Raw genomic sequence first — 19,941 nt, 5'->3', positions numbered from 1 at the left:
TTCACTTCAAATTTAAGTTGCTAGCGTTCAGACAAATTTCGAATGGTTAAAAAGAGAAGCTGTGAAATTTGTTTAGTCAGTTTGAAGCAACCCGTTTTGACGGTAGTTGTTTTACTGTCGGTTCAAGAGTTTGCGACTCGTCTTCGTGACTGTCGACTGATAGCCGGTTACACTGTGTAAGTGCGTTTCTAATGGTGTAACATAGTGTCGTATTTCGTAGCATTGTTCCATCTGAAACCCGGTAGTAGTTCGCGTTTTGCGCTCTGAGCTAGTGTGTGGATTGAATGTAGTCGTACCTATTTATAAAAATGGCCCATAAACCTTCGGCGGTCATCGCTAGCAAATGACCTATCGATACAGCCTACTAGTCCAATCTACTACTGGCCGGCTAGGCTGGATGGGGATAACGGAAATCCCTTCCTACTAATCACGTCACGTTAACGTAATATTTATATTCATTTCCATACTTACGTGTTTTTTTTTATTTGAATACACGTTTAATATTCTATTCGAAGCTAAGACACCCGTGTTCATTCTTTCAATTTAAATAAAAGTACGAAAACTTCATTTGATATTTATGATGTTAAGGGGATACACCACTGTAGAGCTCGAAATAATAGGCATATTTCAGAAATTTTTCTACATGCAATAAAGAAGTGAATCGAGATATTGCTAATTAAGATTTATAATTCTAGTTGTGAAGCGCAAAAAATAATTTGTTTCAAGTTGTTCTGTCACAAGATGGCGGCTGTGCAGCCTTTTCCCCTAGACGCGTCTTTTTGAAACCGGTCCACGGCCGGAAACATATCCCCCGTAATTTTAACCTTTCGTTTAAAACTAGAATTTTTCTGATTCCTTATAACAATATGAAGCGAAGTACGCAGGATTTTTTTTCGATATTTTGATTTTTCGCCAAATGAACAAATTTTCAGTAAAAAGTATTAACACAAAATTGTCGAATAACGAAAAATTAATCAATAGAAAAATAAAATCCTACATACGTCGCTGGAATTATAAATTTTGAATATACTGTAAAACTTTCAAAACGATCAACAATAATTTGATAGAGTTACGTTCCCGGCTAGCTGTTTCGGTAAAAACGCAGTTAAAGTTTTCAGTACGCTCAGGGTATACATAAGAGGCATTGCGGCTGAATTAAAATTTTGAGCCTTTAGCAATTATCGTCGTCTGTGTTTTTTGGTATATCGTTTTCAAAACCCTAAAACACATTTTAAATCAATAAAAAAATTCGACTTTTTAAAAATTCTACGGTGGTGTAACTGCTTAAACTGAAAGCTATTTTAATCATGTTTCAATCACCGTAGCAGCAACTTTAACCTTAACTTACAACCAAAAACAAAGTCACTGAAAGCATCTTATTATGTTGAAACAAGTTAAGGCATCTACAATCGAAACAAAAACAAATTACAACTTCGATATACTCCGCCTTATTCTGCATTATGACGGATCGCTTTTCAAACGAATCTGAATTGCATTCTCAATAACGACAGCAAAACCAAACGGAATCCTGCTTCGAACGAACCACATTCGTTCGAAAATGTGATCCGTCGTAATGCAGAATAAGGCTGACCGTCACTCTAACCCAAATTCGTTCACCCCTAGTTTATTTATTTACGGGTGAGTCAGAAGTAACTAGGCTAAATGAAAACACACTGTTTAGAAAGATACAATTTGCAAGATTAGGTTTTATTTTAAACTCTACATTTGAAAGCGTAATCCATTTGCAATCTTGGAAGAAATTGGTTTTGAAAATTCATTTTTATTTTGAAAATCACATAACTATGCAAACAAAAGAGATGGAAACTGTATTGCTTCGGCAAAAATGTGCATTTATAAAAGTTCTGCAAACCTCTAGAACACGAGAAATTAACACGCATATGAATAGAAAATCAATTTTTCAAGAAACACCCTACCTTAAGTATTTTAAAAATCATAACGCTTGAAACATTCGAGTTAGGCAAATAGTTTATTCAGCAGCTTAAATTTAATTGTATTATAACTTTGCAGTTCAGGGATGGGAATTATCATTCATTCGCATGATTCTTGGCGAATCCGTTCATTGCTTTGACAGCAGCCAGTCGTTCATTCACGATCCGACTAAAACTCTCCAAAAGAACACATCTGAACGTAAAAGAATGACACGTACTATGTTGAATGAAGAAGGTCGTGTTCTTCATACGGGGATTGAATCGGAAGATTGTACTGTAAACATTCACAGGTGAATCAACTTTTAGTTCACAAATGAATGTGACATTGTATTCTCTGGTTGGGTTAGGTCAACTTTATAGTGCAAATGTACACTATAATCAATGTTGAGAAGTAGATTGCACTACAATCCACTTGAAATTGATATTGTGATATGCACGGAATCGTTTTAAGAAGTTATTTTTTTCACCAGCAAACTACTTTCTTAACAATAAGAGATCACCAAGTGAAAATTTCATAGGAACAAGAACGACAAGTTTTTTTTTATTAGAACGATCCGGTGAATGGTTTGAAATGAATCTTTGTGAATGAAAGAATGCATTCATTTGCGATCCTTTCTGCTTTCATTCAAAACATTACGTATGCGATGGAGAATGAATCATAGCCGGGCGCTGACACTTTTTTCAGTTTTGTGTTTTGCTTCTCGCTTTCACATGAACGCGTAACTCTGCACAAGAAGGGTTGCCGAGATCGGGTTTCACAGTAAGAGCATGTTGGTGGATGATTTCAAATTGATCGTTTCGTGAAATGATTTTTCCCATGCCTGTTTGCAGAACATGATGTAGCTGAATTTCACAAGAAAGTTCTTAGAAAGATTGGCGAAAATACTACTTATTTAAAACCAACGGTTTGGGAGCAAACAGTGTTGCCTTCCTGTGCATTGTACATTGTTCGAAGCGGCGTCCTGGCCGCCGTAGGACGCTCTCGACTCGAGACGCACTCCACAGATTGAAACCTATCCATGGCATTATGCACGTTCCCAGAATGCTTCGTGTTGCACTGCACGTGTGGACAGGTCTAAAGAACGCGTAAAAAATCTGAGTGTACGATTTTTTACGCGGGGGATACAGGCCGCGAAAATGAAAACCGCGTAAATTTCAAAATCCGCGTAAATGAAAACCGCGCAAATTTCAAAATCCGCGTAAATGAAAACCGCGAAAATTTCAAAAACCGCGTGAATAAAAATTTTGTCATTTAGACTCAAAATTTTGTTTACTCTCTGGTCAGTTGAAGAAAATTCTCCCCTTAAAGTAGGCTACGTGATTCAGTCTTCTCTTTTGGTCGGATGCCGATCACATATAGGTTTATTAGTCACATCAATATGTATCAATTTTTGCTTCCATCATTCGCTCATAGGTAATTTTATCATGAGTAATTCATGTTGCTGTCAGTAGCAAAATTTTAGTCGTTTCACATGATTGTATATATACACACAGGCGCAATGTATGATGAAACAACAGAGACACCAAAACGTTAACAGTCCAAAACCATAGTACATCCAGGACAAACATTGTAGTCAAAAGCTGCGTCCGATACCAAAGACGGCTTGTGATCCGTGAGTTGACACAAGCAAGAACATCTGAACACGAACACCATCACGGTAGTAACGTTGACCATAACGGCATCGAGAGTAATTTGGATGACCTCCAAGATACAGTAGGCGAAGAAGCCCTTGTTTCTCCCAAATGAAAGAAAATCTTCACCGGACACCGTCTTGAAAATATTAGTTTTACGCATTGTAAATATATGACGGATCCATGGCTTCGTTAAGCTAGCGCATTGACCAGTGTTGCGAGTGGTGAAGTATTAACAATTTAGTGTATGTACTATTTAGATTTGAACCGTTTAATTTTAAATGCGGTTGCGCAATTTTTGTATTGTAGTAATGAAAAATTCATAAACATGATCAAGGGCTATCGAATATGTATTACTTGAGTTTACTGAGGAGATCAGTTTCATTTATGTTTTAGTATTTCCCACCCGCAATTTTGATATCAGCGAATGAATTGAATTGAAAAGTTTTTCGGTCCAGGCGAAAATTCAAATATAAACAAGTAAATATTTGAATTCAAGCAATTTCAAGCAAAATTGAAAAAATTACAAGGATTAATCTTATAATGGGAATTCAAATAGTTCATTCTGCTTCATTAGTTGTGACAAGTAGAATTCAATACCAGTTTTACCACACCTATGAATCGCCTGTCAGATAAGATTTTTTTTGGGAATTCCGAAATTTTATTCTTTCCAACATACTCTGAAATGCCTAACTCAGATTGGACCGCTGAAAATTTCTTGTTCACAAAGTAAACTGAAGTTAATTTTTTCGTAAATATTGTTATCGATCACGATATAAATCGAATTGGAGAGCACATGTTGGCCCCTGCACCTCATTTTGGTTTGAAACTTGTAAACAAACATTGTTTCCATTTGGCGAAATTTCGAAATAGCATTTGATTTTATGAGCCTATGTGCTCGGTCATCTCAAATCGTAAACACTATTAAAATTACATATTGTATTTTTTAGCCACTCTCGAAATAAAATCCTGGCTACGGGCCTGTTTTCAATACTGGCTGTGTAAGGGTTAGAATAGAATAGAATGGAAAATATACATTACTCCGAGGAATCTTTTTCATGCTCAATGTAAATATTATTTGCAAAAATTGAGACTTACAGTTTCAAAAATATTTTGATTTTTCGGGTACTTGTGCACTTTTTAATAATAACACGCTGATAATGTCATTAAAATCGACTCAAGATTGATTGTTCAAAAAAAAGTATGAAATCAAAAACTAAACACAAGAATCTAAATAGACTATTAAATTACCATCATAAACAACATATTTGAGTTACATTTCCAGCCCGCTTAAAAAATAAAAGAAAACAAGATTCTGTCTAAATTTGTTGGAAAAATAAATTTGATATATATCTTATAGCGGTATAATACACTCAACTCATTATATCAAAACATGTGTCCATTCAGAACTATAAACTTCTTCGAAGAAGGCTAATCTGATTCATCTTTTTGAGACGCTGTACGATGCAACTTTTGCTGAGATAATGATCCGAAAACTATTCATTTATTCATTGAGCTGAGTCGATTTGTATTTAAAACTAAGAGTCGCTGCCATCAGGATCTCGTAACAATTTTTAATTTTTTTTTTCAGACATTTAGCGAGTTATTTCGACTTATTCAATAAGAAAGGTAAGCAGGCATACGATAGCTGCTAATTGTGTAACGCAACGAAATAAACCATTGTTAAAATAATATCTGCTGCATCAAATCTAAATTACCAACACGCAACCCGCAATGTGTCATTTAGACTACCAAACGCGAACGATATATTCGTAATAGAAATTAGAATATAATTTACTCGTGGACTACGCGTCGGCCTACCAAACCAATCATGCCTTGTATGAAAATGTGCTGTTTTCGTCTTTCCACCCGGCTTGGGAGTGTAATTGTTGGAGGCCTTACAATTGTATACAGTTTTATCTATTTAGCAGCAAGAAATTCCATTTTTCTTTTTTAGATCCAAGTTTTGGTGCCAATAATAGCGATTTGTGTTGTTGGTGGAGCAGACAGCCTGAGGAATGTAGTTTCACGAATGAAGGGCCAGGATGAGGAAACGGAGCAAAAAGATATTTTCATATGGCTTATGGATATGTTGAAGGCAGGTTCGGATGAAATATTCTTGGCACTAACGACGTTTCTCGGGATTCATATGTTATGCTGCATTTTAATGATTATTGGGGCTTTAAAGGTATAACTGTAACGGAATGTGTGAGTGGACAATTCAAAAACGTTTTATTGACAATTTACAGATGTTTAGATATTTGTTGATTCCGTTCATCATCATGGATTTTATCAAACTTTGTATGCTGACCCTGATACATATAGTAACTATGATGGTGGTCAAACAAGACGTGAGTTTAGGTGATCTAATAGCACTGACGATTATCGGAGGATTTATTCTACGTGAGTTCTGTGTTGTACTTCTTATTCTGCAATTACAAAAAAGATCGATTATTTTCAGTTCTGCTTTTCTACTTATGGGCTTGCGTTGTGGCACTATTTCAAATATTCGGAATTGTCAAGACGGAGAAATATCGTGCCCTGTTTGGTGATGATCCAACTGCTTCAATTGAAAATCCGATCAGCAGGGTTTCTGATTCGATCAATGACTTCAAAGTTTCAATTGTGCATCCCGTCTCAAAAGAAGTGGTTAAAAGTTTAACATATAACACTGGTTTTATTAATGATTTCAATAAGGACAATCGCTATGGTTATATACCCTGATATGCTTAACGTTTAAGAGTCGACAGGGGAGTGCCACCAGAGAAGATATTTGAATCCCAATCTATATCAAATGAACTAAGCCAATGAAGTTATCACAATAAATTAAATATTGGGCGAGTATAACGTTCATAACACACATTGTATAAATTAGTTATGGTATTTGAGTTTCGACTTCGTCTCATCAGAATCCGGCATTAACTTAGTGACAGGATTAAGCTAATGCCGGATTGACGCCAATCCAAAAAAAAAAATGGTGACAAAAGCTTGTGACTTTTACACTATTTTATTACTGTGGTATACACTTACACTTTTCTTTACAAAGGTTTGAAACTCAATGAATTATTTAGAACAAGGCTCTGCTATATATACGTCATTCACTGCTGTAGCAAACCGAATGGCTGATGCTGATTGGCCCACCAATCAACGTGTGGGATGGCGTCATCGGTATGATTCGTGCTGCTGTGTGTTGGCGCATGCGCATTTTCGTCTCTTTCTTTCTCGTTTGCGGCCTCGCAAGCAAATTGCGCAGTTCGGAGGGTTCGAGATGTTTCGCGGTGCAGTGCGCCAGGATGGTTGGAGAACGTTCTGGTCGGAGAATATTCTCGCTCGTTAAGTAAATTTTCGCTATTGCGAACAAGTACTATGGCTCTAAATTTTCATACCTTTCCGTATCCAGTAATCTCTAGCTAATTGAATATCGTTGAATTAGTTATAGGTCTTATGCTCTTCACTCACAAACATAGTTTTAAACAATGATTTGCCGTGGTTTAGAAGTGAAAGCATTCAACGGTACTATCGCCGCGCCGTAGCGCTACATAGAATGCGGGTCCCGGACTATTTGTGCAAGGTTCTTAGAAGTTACTTTCAGAACCGAGTACTAGTCTACGAGACGAACATAGGACAAATTTCGATTAGGGGCACGGCGGGAGTACTTCGGGGCTCCATACTCGGCCCAACGCTCTGGAATATCATGTACAACGGAATGTTAACACTGGAACTACCCAGGGGAGTCAAAGCACGAGAAAGTGGAGATGCTGATGGCAGAGATAATAGGCATTGTGGAAATCTGGATGGCTGATGTCAAGTTGAAGTTGGGTCACCACAAAACGAGGGTAGTGCTGGTCGGCAACCGAAAAAAAATCGTCGGCGGACACTACATTCCTTCGATGCGTGCGCTGAGGAACCTGGGTATGACAGTCGAGGATCGGGTAAATTACAACAGCCATGTCGGCTATGTATGTGAGAAGACTGCAAGAACAACTAACGTATTGGTAAGAATCATGCTGAAAATCGGAGGAGTAATATGTAGCACGAGACTCCAAGTAACCATAAGCATTAAGCCATTGCACTATATTGGCTATACACTTGCACTAATGTTGCATTGAAACTCCACTACAGCATTAACAATGCAATAAAGCTCTACATAAACATCAATAATGCATAAATGCACAGCCGAAATATAGCATTATCACTTGCTCTATATGCGCATATAAAGCTTATATAACGCGTACTTGCTTCAAGGATCTTTAAAGCATGTAAGCTTTACATGTGCATTTAGTGCCATTATAGAGCAAACAGAAAACCGATATAATGCTATTGTAATCCTGTGGGTTCATTCGTTATGCAACTCTTCTAGAAAATTATATTCGGCATATTTCATTTCAATCGAACATATGCAATATAGTTCAGGCAGTCAACGCAGCGCACTTACCGTGAAGGACGAGGCAAGGTACCTCAGTTCAAGACTTACTAGAGGTAATTTTCGTAAAACATTCATATCATGTGAGAACGAAAACCCATTAAGGATATTCATTACAATGCATTAGAAGAGAGTCAATTATGGTTTTAAACAGAACATTTTATTTTAAAATTTTTCCTTTTTGCTCATCATACCGAAAGGAAATATAAAAAATGGTTTTAAAACCATGGCGGACAATGACAGCCTACTGAAGCTGAATAGTATTAGTTGTGCCAATATAAGGCTTTCAAATTTGACATTTGTACGCTGGTGCTATATAACAGCATTAGTGCTGCAAAAACGAACTGTCAATCTCTGCACAGTAATAGCACTATATTTCGCCTTTTCTGGCATAATACCAGCATTATATCAGTATTTAGAACTTCACGGCTCTTTAACACTTTATATGTGAATTTAAAGCAGATATTAGCCTACGTTATAATGCTTATTGGTTACTTGGGACATTTGGGATGAGTCGGAGACCCCACTTTGCTTTCACTGTGTTGTCCCACTCTTGCTGCTACTTAACGAACAACTCCACTCTGACCAGTCTCCTTGCATTTCGTGTATTCCTTCACGTCCTCAACCAGAGTGATCCAAAAAGTAATCATCCCGGCAATGAAGCATACTGCCCTCGACCTTATGATTCTGTACGCGCTCGTGAAACGTACAGCTATCAGGCGAAACGTGCTTAAAAACTTCGTTCGGTTCTTCCTCGAGAGTTCAACGCAGCAGCCCAGGGCAGTATGCCATACCTCAATTTTGAATATGAGACATCCGTCAGGAAACATCCCAAGTAATCAATTAGCATTATAACGTAGCCTAATATCTGCTTTAAATTCGCATATAAAGTAGTCTTAACACTCAGAATACCAAGGGGGTAAAAAGTTACGCGGACTACCAAAAAAAGGGTCTAAAAAAATGGGAACGTTTACTTTGACCGGTCATATGTCAGCCGTTACATAAACGATTTCAAATCTGTCTTCACCAATAGAAAGGTATGTCTTTTGTGAACAAGTCGAATTAAAAAAATAGAAGAATAGAGTTGTCTACCGTAAGTAACAGTAAAAAGAGTATAACAAAGTCAGCGAGAAAAAAAATGGGAACGCTTCTTTCACTTGCCATATCTTAGCTGTTTGCTCACCAATTTTAATTCTTTCTTCACCATTGGATAGGTAAATCTTTTATAAAAACAGTGAACAAAGAATGATGGAAAACAAATTTGTATATCTGAAGTAATTGTAAAAACAGTAATTGAGAGTCAGTACAGACGAAATGAGTTTTTCTGTTCAAACAATCGTATCACGACCGTTTGTCAACCAATTTCAATTTTTCTTACACCAATGCAATCCTTAGAGCTTCTAGACTTGTAATATAAGCAATAAATAGTAGATTTTCAAAAATTACCATACTTTTTCGAGTTTTTAGGAGATAGGATTATTACAATGTACCTGGCATACGGTTGATTGAACTTCTTTGCGACTTGTTAGTTTTACGGTTTGAAAATTACCTGCTTGCTCAATAGTTCTTTATATTATTGTTGTAAATGCAGACACGGAAGAAAAGACAACTTTCGCTTAGTGGTTTACAACAACGAATGAATCTTTATTTTTCTTGTTAGCGTACTAGATACATTGTTTAGAAATGGCCAGTTGGTAGACTGGCTGTGTCAAGGTAGTATAATAAAGGTATGGATTTAAAGGTGAAACAACATTATAACAATTATACATGGATATTATTATATCAAAATGTTTGCACAAACGTGAAGAAGCACAATATTGTATGTAAGTTACTAAATAATAGAGTGTGTTAAGACGATTCAGTAAATACGAAGAAGTTCAGAATTTTAAAATATTCGTCATATAACTTTAAACTTGAAGCGATGACCTATACATTTTAATACACCAGTCGATTGTAATTGATGGCGGCTACAATTTCTGAAAAAACACATTTTTATATTTTGTCAAAAAATAGCCAAAAGTACGTAGAAGTACAGAAATTTCATTTAGTTGGCAAATAACCTCGAATTCAAAGCTATGGCCTATACCTTTTTATATACCAATCGATTATAATTGATTTTGGTTACAATTTCTGGAAGAACAATTTTTATGTTTTCTCAAAAAATAGACAAAGGTACGTAGAACTACAGTAATTTCATTTAGTTGACAAATAACTTCAAGTATTCAAAGCTATCACCTATGCAATTTATACACCAATCGATTGTAATTGATTTTGGCTACAATTTCTGAAAGAACAAATTTTTATATTTACTCAAAAAATAGCCAAAAATACGTACAAGTACAGAAATTTCATTTAGTGGGTAAATAACGTCGAATTCTAAGGGATGATTTATACTTTTTTATACACCAATCGATTGTAATTGATGGCGGCTACAATTTCTGAAAGAACAATTGCAGGATTTGCAAGTTGCATAGCTTTTAGTTTTGTGAGTTTTGCAGTAGTAGCAAATAGATTTTGTTATCTTTGGTCTGTGTTATGTTGGTTCTCCACTACACTGTTTTCTACACTGTTCTCCACTACACTGTTTTCTGTTGTGCGTATGTTTTTTGCAAACTTTTTCATGACAATAGTCACACGATAGAGCAGCAACCACGCATTTGTTACATTTTTATGTGGAGCATGTATCTGATTGATATAAATTTTGTGCTTTTTCCAAAAACTTCGACATCTAATAGTTCCGAATGTATTCCACCTTCATCTGTCGCTGTTGCATAACGTCTCTTCACATTATTACAGTGTAAAAGCCAACTATCAAAATGTATTTGAGGGGAAAATCTGGACATACTGTTATCTCAGCTGTTGATAGGTAACCCTCGGGAAGTCGCGCAAATGGCCCATTGAACGAGCACCCGCTAGCGCCCTAAGACGATTTTCGAACAGTAGGTAAAGAGAATCTCATCATGGGAATGGGCATAGCGCAGTTGGTAAATCGAATGCCTTGTACGTAGCTCAACTGGGATCGATTCCGCACCCCGTACTTAGGCTTTGAGATCTTTTTAAAATAGAATCTTCTAACCCGATAACAGAGGCGAATGGTTCTAAAGTTAAAACCTCTATAAACAAAAAAAAATCCCGCCGAGATGTTCTATTGAAAATTTAACCCAGAATTACACTACTGAAAAATGGCGATGCCACAAATACAACCGAATAATTTAACATCTATGAAACGCAAGACTGCCAGGTGGCCACATTTTTCTATGTATGAGTACGGTTATCATTTTCCTTCGATAAAACCGCTTTATCGGAGAACATGAAGAAGAAAAACATAAACAAATGACATAATCGGCTTTGTTACCAGTCCTGATGTCAGAAATTTTTCAAACATACTCGTCCGGATGGTTATGTTTACTTCCAGGGTCCCGGACACCATGTTTAATTTAACAACTAAAAAAACTAATACACTTAAAAGTAACAAATGCTCCCACCTTTGTTTCTCTTCGTCTTGGATGAAACGCATAATTTTTCAATCCAGTTGATATGATACTTCTCATTCTTGAAGACCGAAGACCCATCGGCGACCATATGGAGGGTATTATTCCGATGAATTTTTTTCCTCTTAGAAATGACTACAGTGATAAAAAATCGGAGGGAGTAAGGTCTGATGAGAATAATGGTTAAGACAGTATTTCCCAAATTATGTTACATGAATTCAAAGTTATATGCCAACTATTTGTAATTGCTGTACTTCTTTGTATTTTGTCAATTTTTGGATAAAATATAAAAATTGTTTTCTCACAATTTGTAGCCGCCATCAATTACAATCGATTGGTGTATAAAACAGTATAAATCATCCCTTAGAATTCGACGTTATTTACCCACTAAATGAAAATTCTGTGCTTACACGTATTTTTGGCTATTTTTTGAGAAAATATAAAAAATTGTTCTTTCAGAAATTGAAGCCAAAATCAATTACAATCGATTGGTGTATAAATTGCATAGGTGATAGCTTATTCAAGTATTAGTTATTTGTCTTCGAGTATTAGTTATTTTACAACTAAATGAAATTACTGTAGTTGTACGTACTTTTGTCTATTTTTTGAGAAAATATAAAAATCGTTCTTCCAGAAATTGTAACCAAAATCAATTATAATCGATTGGTATATAAAAAGGTATAGTTCATCACTTTGAATTTGACGTTATTTGCCAACTAAATGAAATTTCCGTACTTCTACTTACTTTTGGCTATTTTTTGAAAAAAGTTTCAGAAATTGTAGCCGCTATCAATTACAATAGGTTGGTGTATAAAAAAGTGTAGGTCATCCCTTTGAATTTGCAATTATGTGCCAATCAGAGGAAATTTCTGAACATCTGCGTATTTTTGTCGTTTTTTTGGGAAAATATGAAAAGTTTATCTTGCAACAATTGTAGCCGAAATCAATTACAATCGATTGGTATATATAAAAGTGTAGGCCATCACTTTGAATTTGACCTTATTTACCAACCACATCAAATTTCCGTACTTCTACGTATTTTGCCTATTTTTTGAGAAAATAAGAATGTGTTCTTTCAAAAATTGTAGCCGCCATCAATTACAATCGATTGGTGTATAAAAAAAGTATAAATCATCCCTTAGAATTCGACGTTATTTACCCACTAAATGAAATTTCTGTACTTGTACGTATTTTTGGCTATTTTTTTGAGAAAATATAAAAATATGTTTTTTCAGAAATTGTAGCCGCCATCAATTACAATCGACTGGTGTATTAAAATGTATAGGTCATCGCTTCAAGTTTAAAGTTATATGACGAATATTTTAAAATTCTGAACTTCTTCGTATTTACTGAATCGTCCTAACACACTCTATTATTTAGTAACTTACATACAATATTGTGTTTCTCCACGTTTGTGCAAACATTTTGATATAATAATATCCATGTATAATATGTAGAACTATTGAGTAAACAGGTAATTTTCAAACCGTAAAACTAACAAGTCGCAAAGAATTTCAATCAACCGTATGCCAGGTACATTGTAATAATCCTATCTCCTAAAAACTCGAAAAAGTATAGTAATTTTTAAAAATCTACTATTTATTGCATATATTACAAGTCTAGAAGCTCTAAGGATTGCATTGGTGTAAGAAAAATTGAAATTGGTTGACAAACGGTCGTGATACGATTGTTTGAACAGAAAAACTCATTTCGTCTGTACTGACTCCCAATTACTGTTTTTACAATTACTTCAGATATACAAATTTGTTTTCCATCATTCTTTGTTCACTGTTTTTATAAAAGATTTACCTATCCAATGGTGAAGAAAGAATTAAAATTGGTGAGCAAACAGCTAAGATATGGCAAGTGAAAGAAGCGTTCCCATTTTTTTCACTGACTTTGTTATACTCTTTTTACTGTTACTTACGGTAGACAATTCTATTCTTCTATTTTTTTAATTCGACGTGTGCACAAAAGACATACCTTTCTATTGGTGATGACAGATTTAAAATCGATTATGTAACGGCTGAGATATGACCGGTCAAAGTAAGCGTTCCCATTTTTTTACCCGCTTGGTATTCCGAATGTTAAAGAGCCGTGAAGCCCTAAATACTGATATAATGCTGGTATTATGCCATGAAAGGCGAAATTTAGTGCTATTACTGTGCAGAGATTGACATCTCGTTTTAGCAGCACTAATGCTGTTATATGGCACCAGCGTACAAATGTCACATTCAAAAGCCTTATATTGGCACAACTAATGCTATTAGAAAGCTTCAGTTGGCTGTCATTGTCCGCCATGGTTTAAAAACCATTTCTTATATTTCCTTGCGGTATGATGAGCAAAAAGGAAAATTTTTAAAATAAAATGTTCTGTTTAAAACCATAATTGACTCTCTTCTAATGCATTGTAATGAATATCCTTAATAGGTTTTCGTTTTCATGTGATATGAATGTTTTACGAAAATTATCTCTATTAAGTATCGAACTGAGGTATCTTGCCTCGTCCTTCACGGTAAGTGCGCTGCGTTTGCTGTCTGGACTATATTGCATACGTTCGATTTTAATGAAATATGCCGAATATAACCTTCAAGAAGAGTTACATAACGAATGAACCCACAGCAATACAATAGCATTATATCGGTTTTCTATTTACTCTACAATGGCACTAAATGCACATGTAAAGCTTACATGCTTTGAAGATCCTTGAAGCATGTACGCGTTATATAAGCTTTATATGCGCATATAGAGCAAGCGATAATGCTATATTTCGGCTGTGTATTTATGCATTATTGATGTTTATATAGAGCTTCATTGTATTGTATACCATTCCCCAGAAAGCCAATACCCTGAATTCCACAGTCATAGAAAGTCATACCCCAGAATGCCCCATTCCCCAGAAAAGTTAATGTTCTTAATCATTTATTGTGGTGAAGCCTAAGGGTTGCGCATTACCTAATTCAAGGAACTAATGCGGTGTAAAGCTGCTGAGAACATGTTGCCGAAGCCAACTTGTTATCCACTCGTATAACCAGTTTACTCGATCATAGGGTTTGGTTCCTTCTTTCAATCATGAGCAGTTTTTTGGTTTTCTATGCCAAATAACTCTTGCCCGCAAATTTGTGACATTTTCGTCTGACCGGATTATTCAAACATAGGTGTTGATTCTAGGGGCAGATCACTTATGATGCATTTTTAAAAATCAGCGAAATTAAATGCATTTATTTCCATCAAAATAGAAATTCATAATGTATTTTGCGTTGCGTGCAATGTTTTTGCGTTGCGTGCAATGTTGTTTGCATTGCGTGTAAGATGTCAAAACCCTACAGAAAAACTAGCCCTACATTTAACAAAACGTCGAACAAAGTGGATCAGCGTAGGACGTTTGTTAAACAAACTTTTCTGCGAGGCAGTGCAGAGCTGATGCAAAAATGGAAATTAAATGCATTTTTTTCAATTTGATGCAAATTTGTTATACATTCTTAGAGTGATCTGCCCCTAGTGTTGATTCCATCTTTTGAACATTCCGTGAATCTGTATTAAAGTCGAAATTAATGCTCATTTTGACAAACAGATTGGTGTATTTTTAGAGCATTTCTCGACAAACATACGATTGCGGCGTAAAAGCTTACTGTCAAAACTCTTTGAAAGGAAATTCCTGACAAACTATTATAGGCCACACACTGTTCACAGCATTTAATGAAAGAAAAACCCTTTCTCTTTTGTTTACTACCGTTGGAGAGTAACGGTTTGTCCAGAATTTCCGCTAAAAGCGAATTTTGACAGTTGGCTTTAACGCCGTAATCATACACTGAGCGGAATCGCTACATCCATATTATATGATATTCATATAACTCAGCACTATTGGAATTTCCAATGATTGCTACATTAGACTTTCAAAAGTATATCAAACTTATATGGATATCATGTTGAATGTTGCATTCCTCACAAATTCAATTCTATCAGGTTTCCATATAACATTTAAATTCCAGTGTCAGACCCAAATCTATCAGCGCACCATATAATAACTATCTGATAATTATCATATTAAAAACATTGGGTGGTCCAATGAAATGTATATGACACTTTGATAAATGTATAAGGAATATTTAACGGATTAAAACATATGATGGTTTATTAAATCTATAAGAAATGTTAGTTATTTAGATAGAGAGCTTTTTCTACGTAATTCTTATATGAAGCTGGACTGATTGTTTTCGGATGTGCTCCAAAATTATGGTATTCATAGTATACCGATCGTCTTATTATTCTTAATTAAAATAATGCAGTTATTCTTAGACTGTAGTGAAACAACTATAATGTAAATAAAAGATTAAACATTTAATAGTTTTTAATTCAGAACATATTTGTATACCATTGGTACCAGTGCACAGTGGTCCAGATCGCTAATTTAAGAGGAATTTTTACTTTCTGACAAACCTGTATAATTTAGCCGTATCATGTCTTAGGATGAATTTGTGTACATCAGAAGATGCTTCTTTTTATTGGAATAGTTATTAGGGTGGTTCTAAAATACGAAAATAAACTTTTTACTGATGAAAGATAGAGCTCCACAGTCTTCCACAAAGTTGTAAAGTAAATTATTTTGAATAAATTTGTTGAATATATTAAAGCTCTATCTATTTTAGTTTTTGTTATACAAGAAATTAAAAAAAATATTAGGGTGTTCCTGAAAAAAACGTTTTTTTAGTATAACTTTCGTATCTTTTACTTTTTGTTAACACAACCTTTGAACAGCTTATTGAAAACTTCAAGCCGAGTATTTTTCTCCAAGACACCGAAGGTCTAACTTTTTTCTTTAAAAAGTTATGGACACTTTAAAAAATAGCCTATTTCAAGGCTCAATATCGCTGGGCACCTAAAATTGAATACGGTTACAACCACATGAAAGACCATACTGTTTAGTATATTTGAGCAAAAATTGGCGAACACGTTATTTTTTTAAAATTTGCAATTTAGATTTAAAGTTTGTAGGTTTGCAGGTTCAACGCATTAACGCATTTACACACATATCGTTGTATTGTGAAAATAGCCACTTTCAAATGTCATTCTCTCATCGCAGCAAGCTTTGCATAAGTGAAATGACTGTCAAAAACCTATTTTAATCCACCTAGCGGTGCAATTGTGCCTTTCTCAATCATGAATCACGAGAATGTGTGCGTTGTTTATATTCATTAAAAACTTTTAAATGCATATATTACATTTTATTATTATACCTCACATGACAACTATATACAGGAAAATAAATCATTATTCGAGTTCTAAAATTTTGAAAAAGAAAAAACAGCCACGGTAATATTGAGCTGAAAAAAAGTGCGAAATCGGCAAAGTCCCAAAAAGTCGATTTTTATAAAAAAAATGTTTTTCGAGATAACATAAAATCTCGACGTTTCATGCATTTTAAAGATGTTTGGCATCAAAAATACGAATTCGATTTCTGAAATTTCATGTGGTCCCCCCTTTGAAAAAAAATATGAGTTCAGGCTTATATGGGAATTTCATGTGTGACCGGACCGTTCAGTCTATATTTCCGGAACCATATAAGCGATCCGTGCGAAATTTTATAGACATCTGTGGGGATAATATAGCTATCATTTGGGAAAATCGACCCAACCATTTCCGAGAAACTGATATGAGTTTGCTAGTTATGAAAGATGGCCGCTTTTCCCGGGCACTTCCGGAACCGTCTATGGTGGTTAATGTAGTCAACGAAAGTTTGGTTGGCCGTCGGTGACCTAGAACAGCAAATTTAAGTTGTTTGAGAGACATTTTAGTGAGATTTTTACCTTTTTTGCTTTCATCGGAGTATCGGTTTGAATCACAATTTGCTATGTGATCGCACGCCACAACCTGCAACTCCGGAACCGGAAGTCGGATCGGGATGAAATTAAATAGCCATTTACGGGGACGCAATACCTTTCATTTGAGGCCAAGTTTAGTCGAATCGGTCTAGCCATCTCCGAGAAACCGATGTGACTGTTATTCTGAATTTAGATACTTCCGCCGGGGCTTCCGGAACCGAGGATGGTGGCCAATGTGGCCAAATAGACTTTGAATGGATGTTAGTGACCTAATACTACAAATCGAAGCAGTTGTGGTCATATTTTGGAAAAATTTTCACCTTTATACATTCATTGCAGAATTTATTAAAATCGACATTTTCTGCGTGTTCGTACTTATCACCCTGTAAATCCGGAACTGGAAGTCGGATCCATTAGAAATTCAATAGCAGCCTATGGGAACGTTGCACCTTTCATTTGAGACTAAGTTTGTCAAAATCGGTTCAGCCATCTCTGAGAAAAATGAGTGACATTTTTGGTCACATACACACACACACACATACACACACACATACATACATACACACATACATACACACACACAGACATTTGCCGAACTCGACGAACTGAATCGAATGGTATGTCACTCGGCCCTCCGGGCCTCCGTTAAAAAGTCGGTTTTCAGAGCAATTGCAATACCTTTCTATTGAGAAAGGCAAAAAGGTTTCTGATTTTATTCGTTTTAAATAAAACTAGTAAATATGGATATTAGTCGAAGAGAGTTGGCGAATCACTGGTAAAAGACAGATGAACTGCTTAAGTTCATTACAAGTAGTAATCCAAATGTAAAATTGAGACTTGTTAATGTTCGAAAGAAATTTTATATTTTGTTAAAACAACCTTTGAACAACTTTTAGAAAATTTCAATCCACGTTTTTTCATAACTCTGAAAGTCTAACTTTATTCTTTCAAAAGTTATGGAAACTTTTAGTTCATAAATAGCCCTTTTTCAAATGTCATTATCTCTGATTGGGGCAAATAAAAGTAAGTTCGGATTGAACCATAGAAAAGAACTTACTTTTAAGTATATTTGAGCAAAAATTGGAAAACATTATTTTTTTAAACATGTAATTTTAAATTTATTAACCAAAGTTTTAAATTTTGTCGCATAGCGACATAAAAGAAATTGCCTCGTCTTCAAAATTCAAAAAGTAGATACAGAACACTAAATTAGGATTATCGCCAGTAGTACCGTTTTATCATTTTCTAGCATAAGTGAACTGCGGAATCTATATCTGGTGCACTTTTGCTCAATAATCCCTCTCAGAGCTGGCATAGAAACAAAATTCAGTTTGCTTCTGAAACCGAACATGCCCGAACCTGAATGCGGTGTGTCGGGAGAATGAATTACAAGGGGAACGAACCATACATTTCATTCATCGTGGCGGGCATCAATTGAATTTTGTTTTCTTTTAAGTTCACGCAGGGATGTTAATTTTTTCAAGCTCTCGTTCTCAGTACATTACAATACATTATAATAGATGTGGCAACATTTCTAAATTAGGAAGGCAAATCTTCAATTTATTACACGGTGCTACAGCAATTTTGAACTTTTCAAGAGACCTAGTACAGGTTGTAAAGCACTTCAAATGCATTTTAAAAAATTGTTGTAAAGATGGGGTATAGAAAATCTTGAATTATAGCAAAATTAAACCATTTTTTGGGACTTTCTGCAATAAATTAATTGCGCTGTCAGTTTTCAGCCGATTTGCGATTTATCAACATTTCTAGTTAGAAGAAAAGTATACCTTTCCAAAGATAGCCATATGATGCTGTTTTGTAAGAAATAATGCGCCATTTTTGGACAACAATATTAAAATTGCCAATTTTTTGAGTTTTTTTTCTTGAAAAACATGCAAATGCTTCAACATTTTCTCAGAGCCACGGTCTAGTTCTAATGATACTTCGAAAGAACATTTAATTCCGTGTCCAACGACATTTTGATCATTAAAATCGATTGGGAAATGGCAAAGGTATTCAATTGTTTTCAAATTGGAAATTGTCGTGCATGAGCCCTTAAGGCGGAAAATTCTCTTTCGAAATAACCGCTGTGGTGCGATGCTGATCATAGTAGCAGTGCCACATAAACCCCTTAAGAGTCGTGGGAGCAATTCCTAATTTAGGCAAAGTCGAATTACTCCGTTATTTCTCCACCGATAGTCATGATCAAAATGTCGTTGGAAATTAAATGTCTTTAAAATTATCATTAGAACTAGGACGTGATTCTGAACAAATGTTGAACCATTTGCATGTTTTGTCATGAAAAAATAGAGAGTTAAAGCCTTCAGGTAAAATGTTTGCAACTAGTTTCTGTACAACTTTGCTGAAGTATTTGTCTATCTGAATAATTGAATAAAATAAATTTCGTAACTCACTATTAGGGGGATTAATCATAAATCCGATAAAACGAAAAGAAGGGGAGTTGTACTCCAAGAAACTTTCTCAAAGACACCACATTGCTAAAGTCAACAGTTTTGACGCAATCCAAAAAACCCCTTTTTTGCTCTTTGGGACCAATGTGCAGTGTGTTACCTTTTCAGCAGAAGGAAATTACATTTGTATTTAAAAATTTGTGTTCAACTTAC

At 35.2% G+C, this 19,941-nt stretch overlaps 1 protein-coding gene across 4 annotated transcripts in view; it reads left to right on the top strand.

Moving 5' to 3' along the window:
• LOC131682657 (uncharacterized) overlaps positions 1-6,603 on the top strand; it is a 76,326-nt gene extending 69,723 nt beyond the window's left edge. The window contains exons 1-4 of one of the 4 annotated variants that reach the window (XM_058964316.1): positions 101-176; positions 5,539-5,769; positions 5,831-5,984; positions 6,043-6,603. In XM_058964316.1, coding sequence (XP_058820299.1) covers positions 5,614-5,769; positions 5,831-5,984; positions 6,043-6,305 — 573 coding nt within the window. In that variant the 5' untranslated portion in view covers positions 101-176; positions 5,539-5,613 and the 3' untranslated portion in view covers positions 6,306-6,603. Of the gene's footprint in view, positions 1-100; positions 177-5,251; positions 5,488-5,538; positions 5,770-5,830; positions 5,985-6,042 lie in introns of those variants that run through there. The other 3 variants (XM_058964314.1, XM_058964315.1, XM_058964317.1) reach the window with 3 other exon arrangements.
• Positions 6,604-19,941: the final 13,338 nt, after the last annotated feature.

This window comes from Topomyia yanbarensis, chromosome 2 (genome assembly GCF_030247195.1).
Source record: "Topomyia yanbarensis strain Yona2022 chromosome 2, ASM3024719v1, whole genome shotgun sequence".
Classification (NCBI taxonomy): Eukaryota; Metazoa; Arthropoda; class Insecta; order Diptera; family Culicidae; genus Topomyia; species Topomyia yanbarensis.
This window is presented reverse-complemented; position numbering and strand designations above follow the sequence as displayed.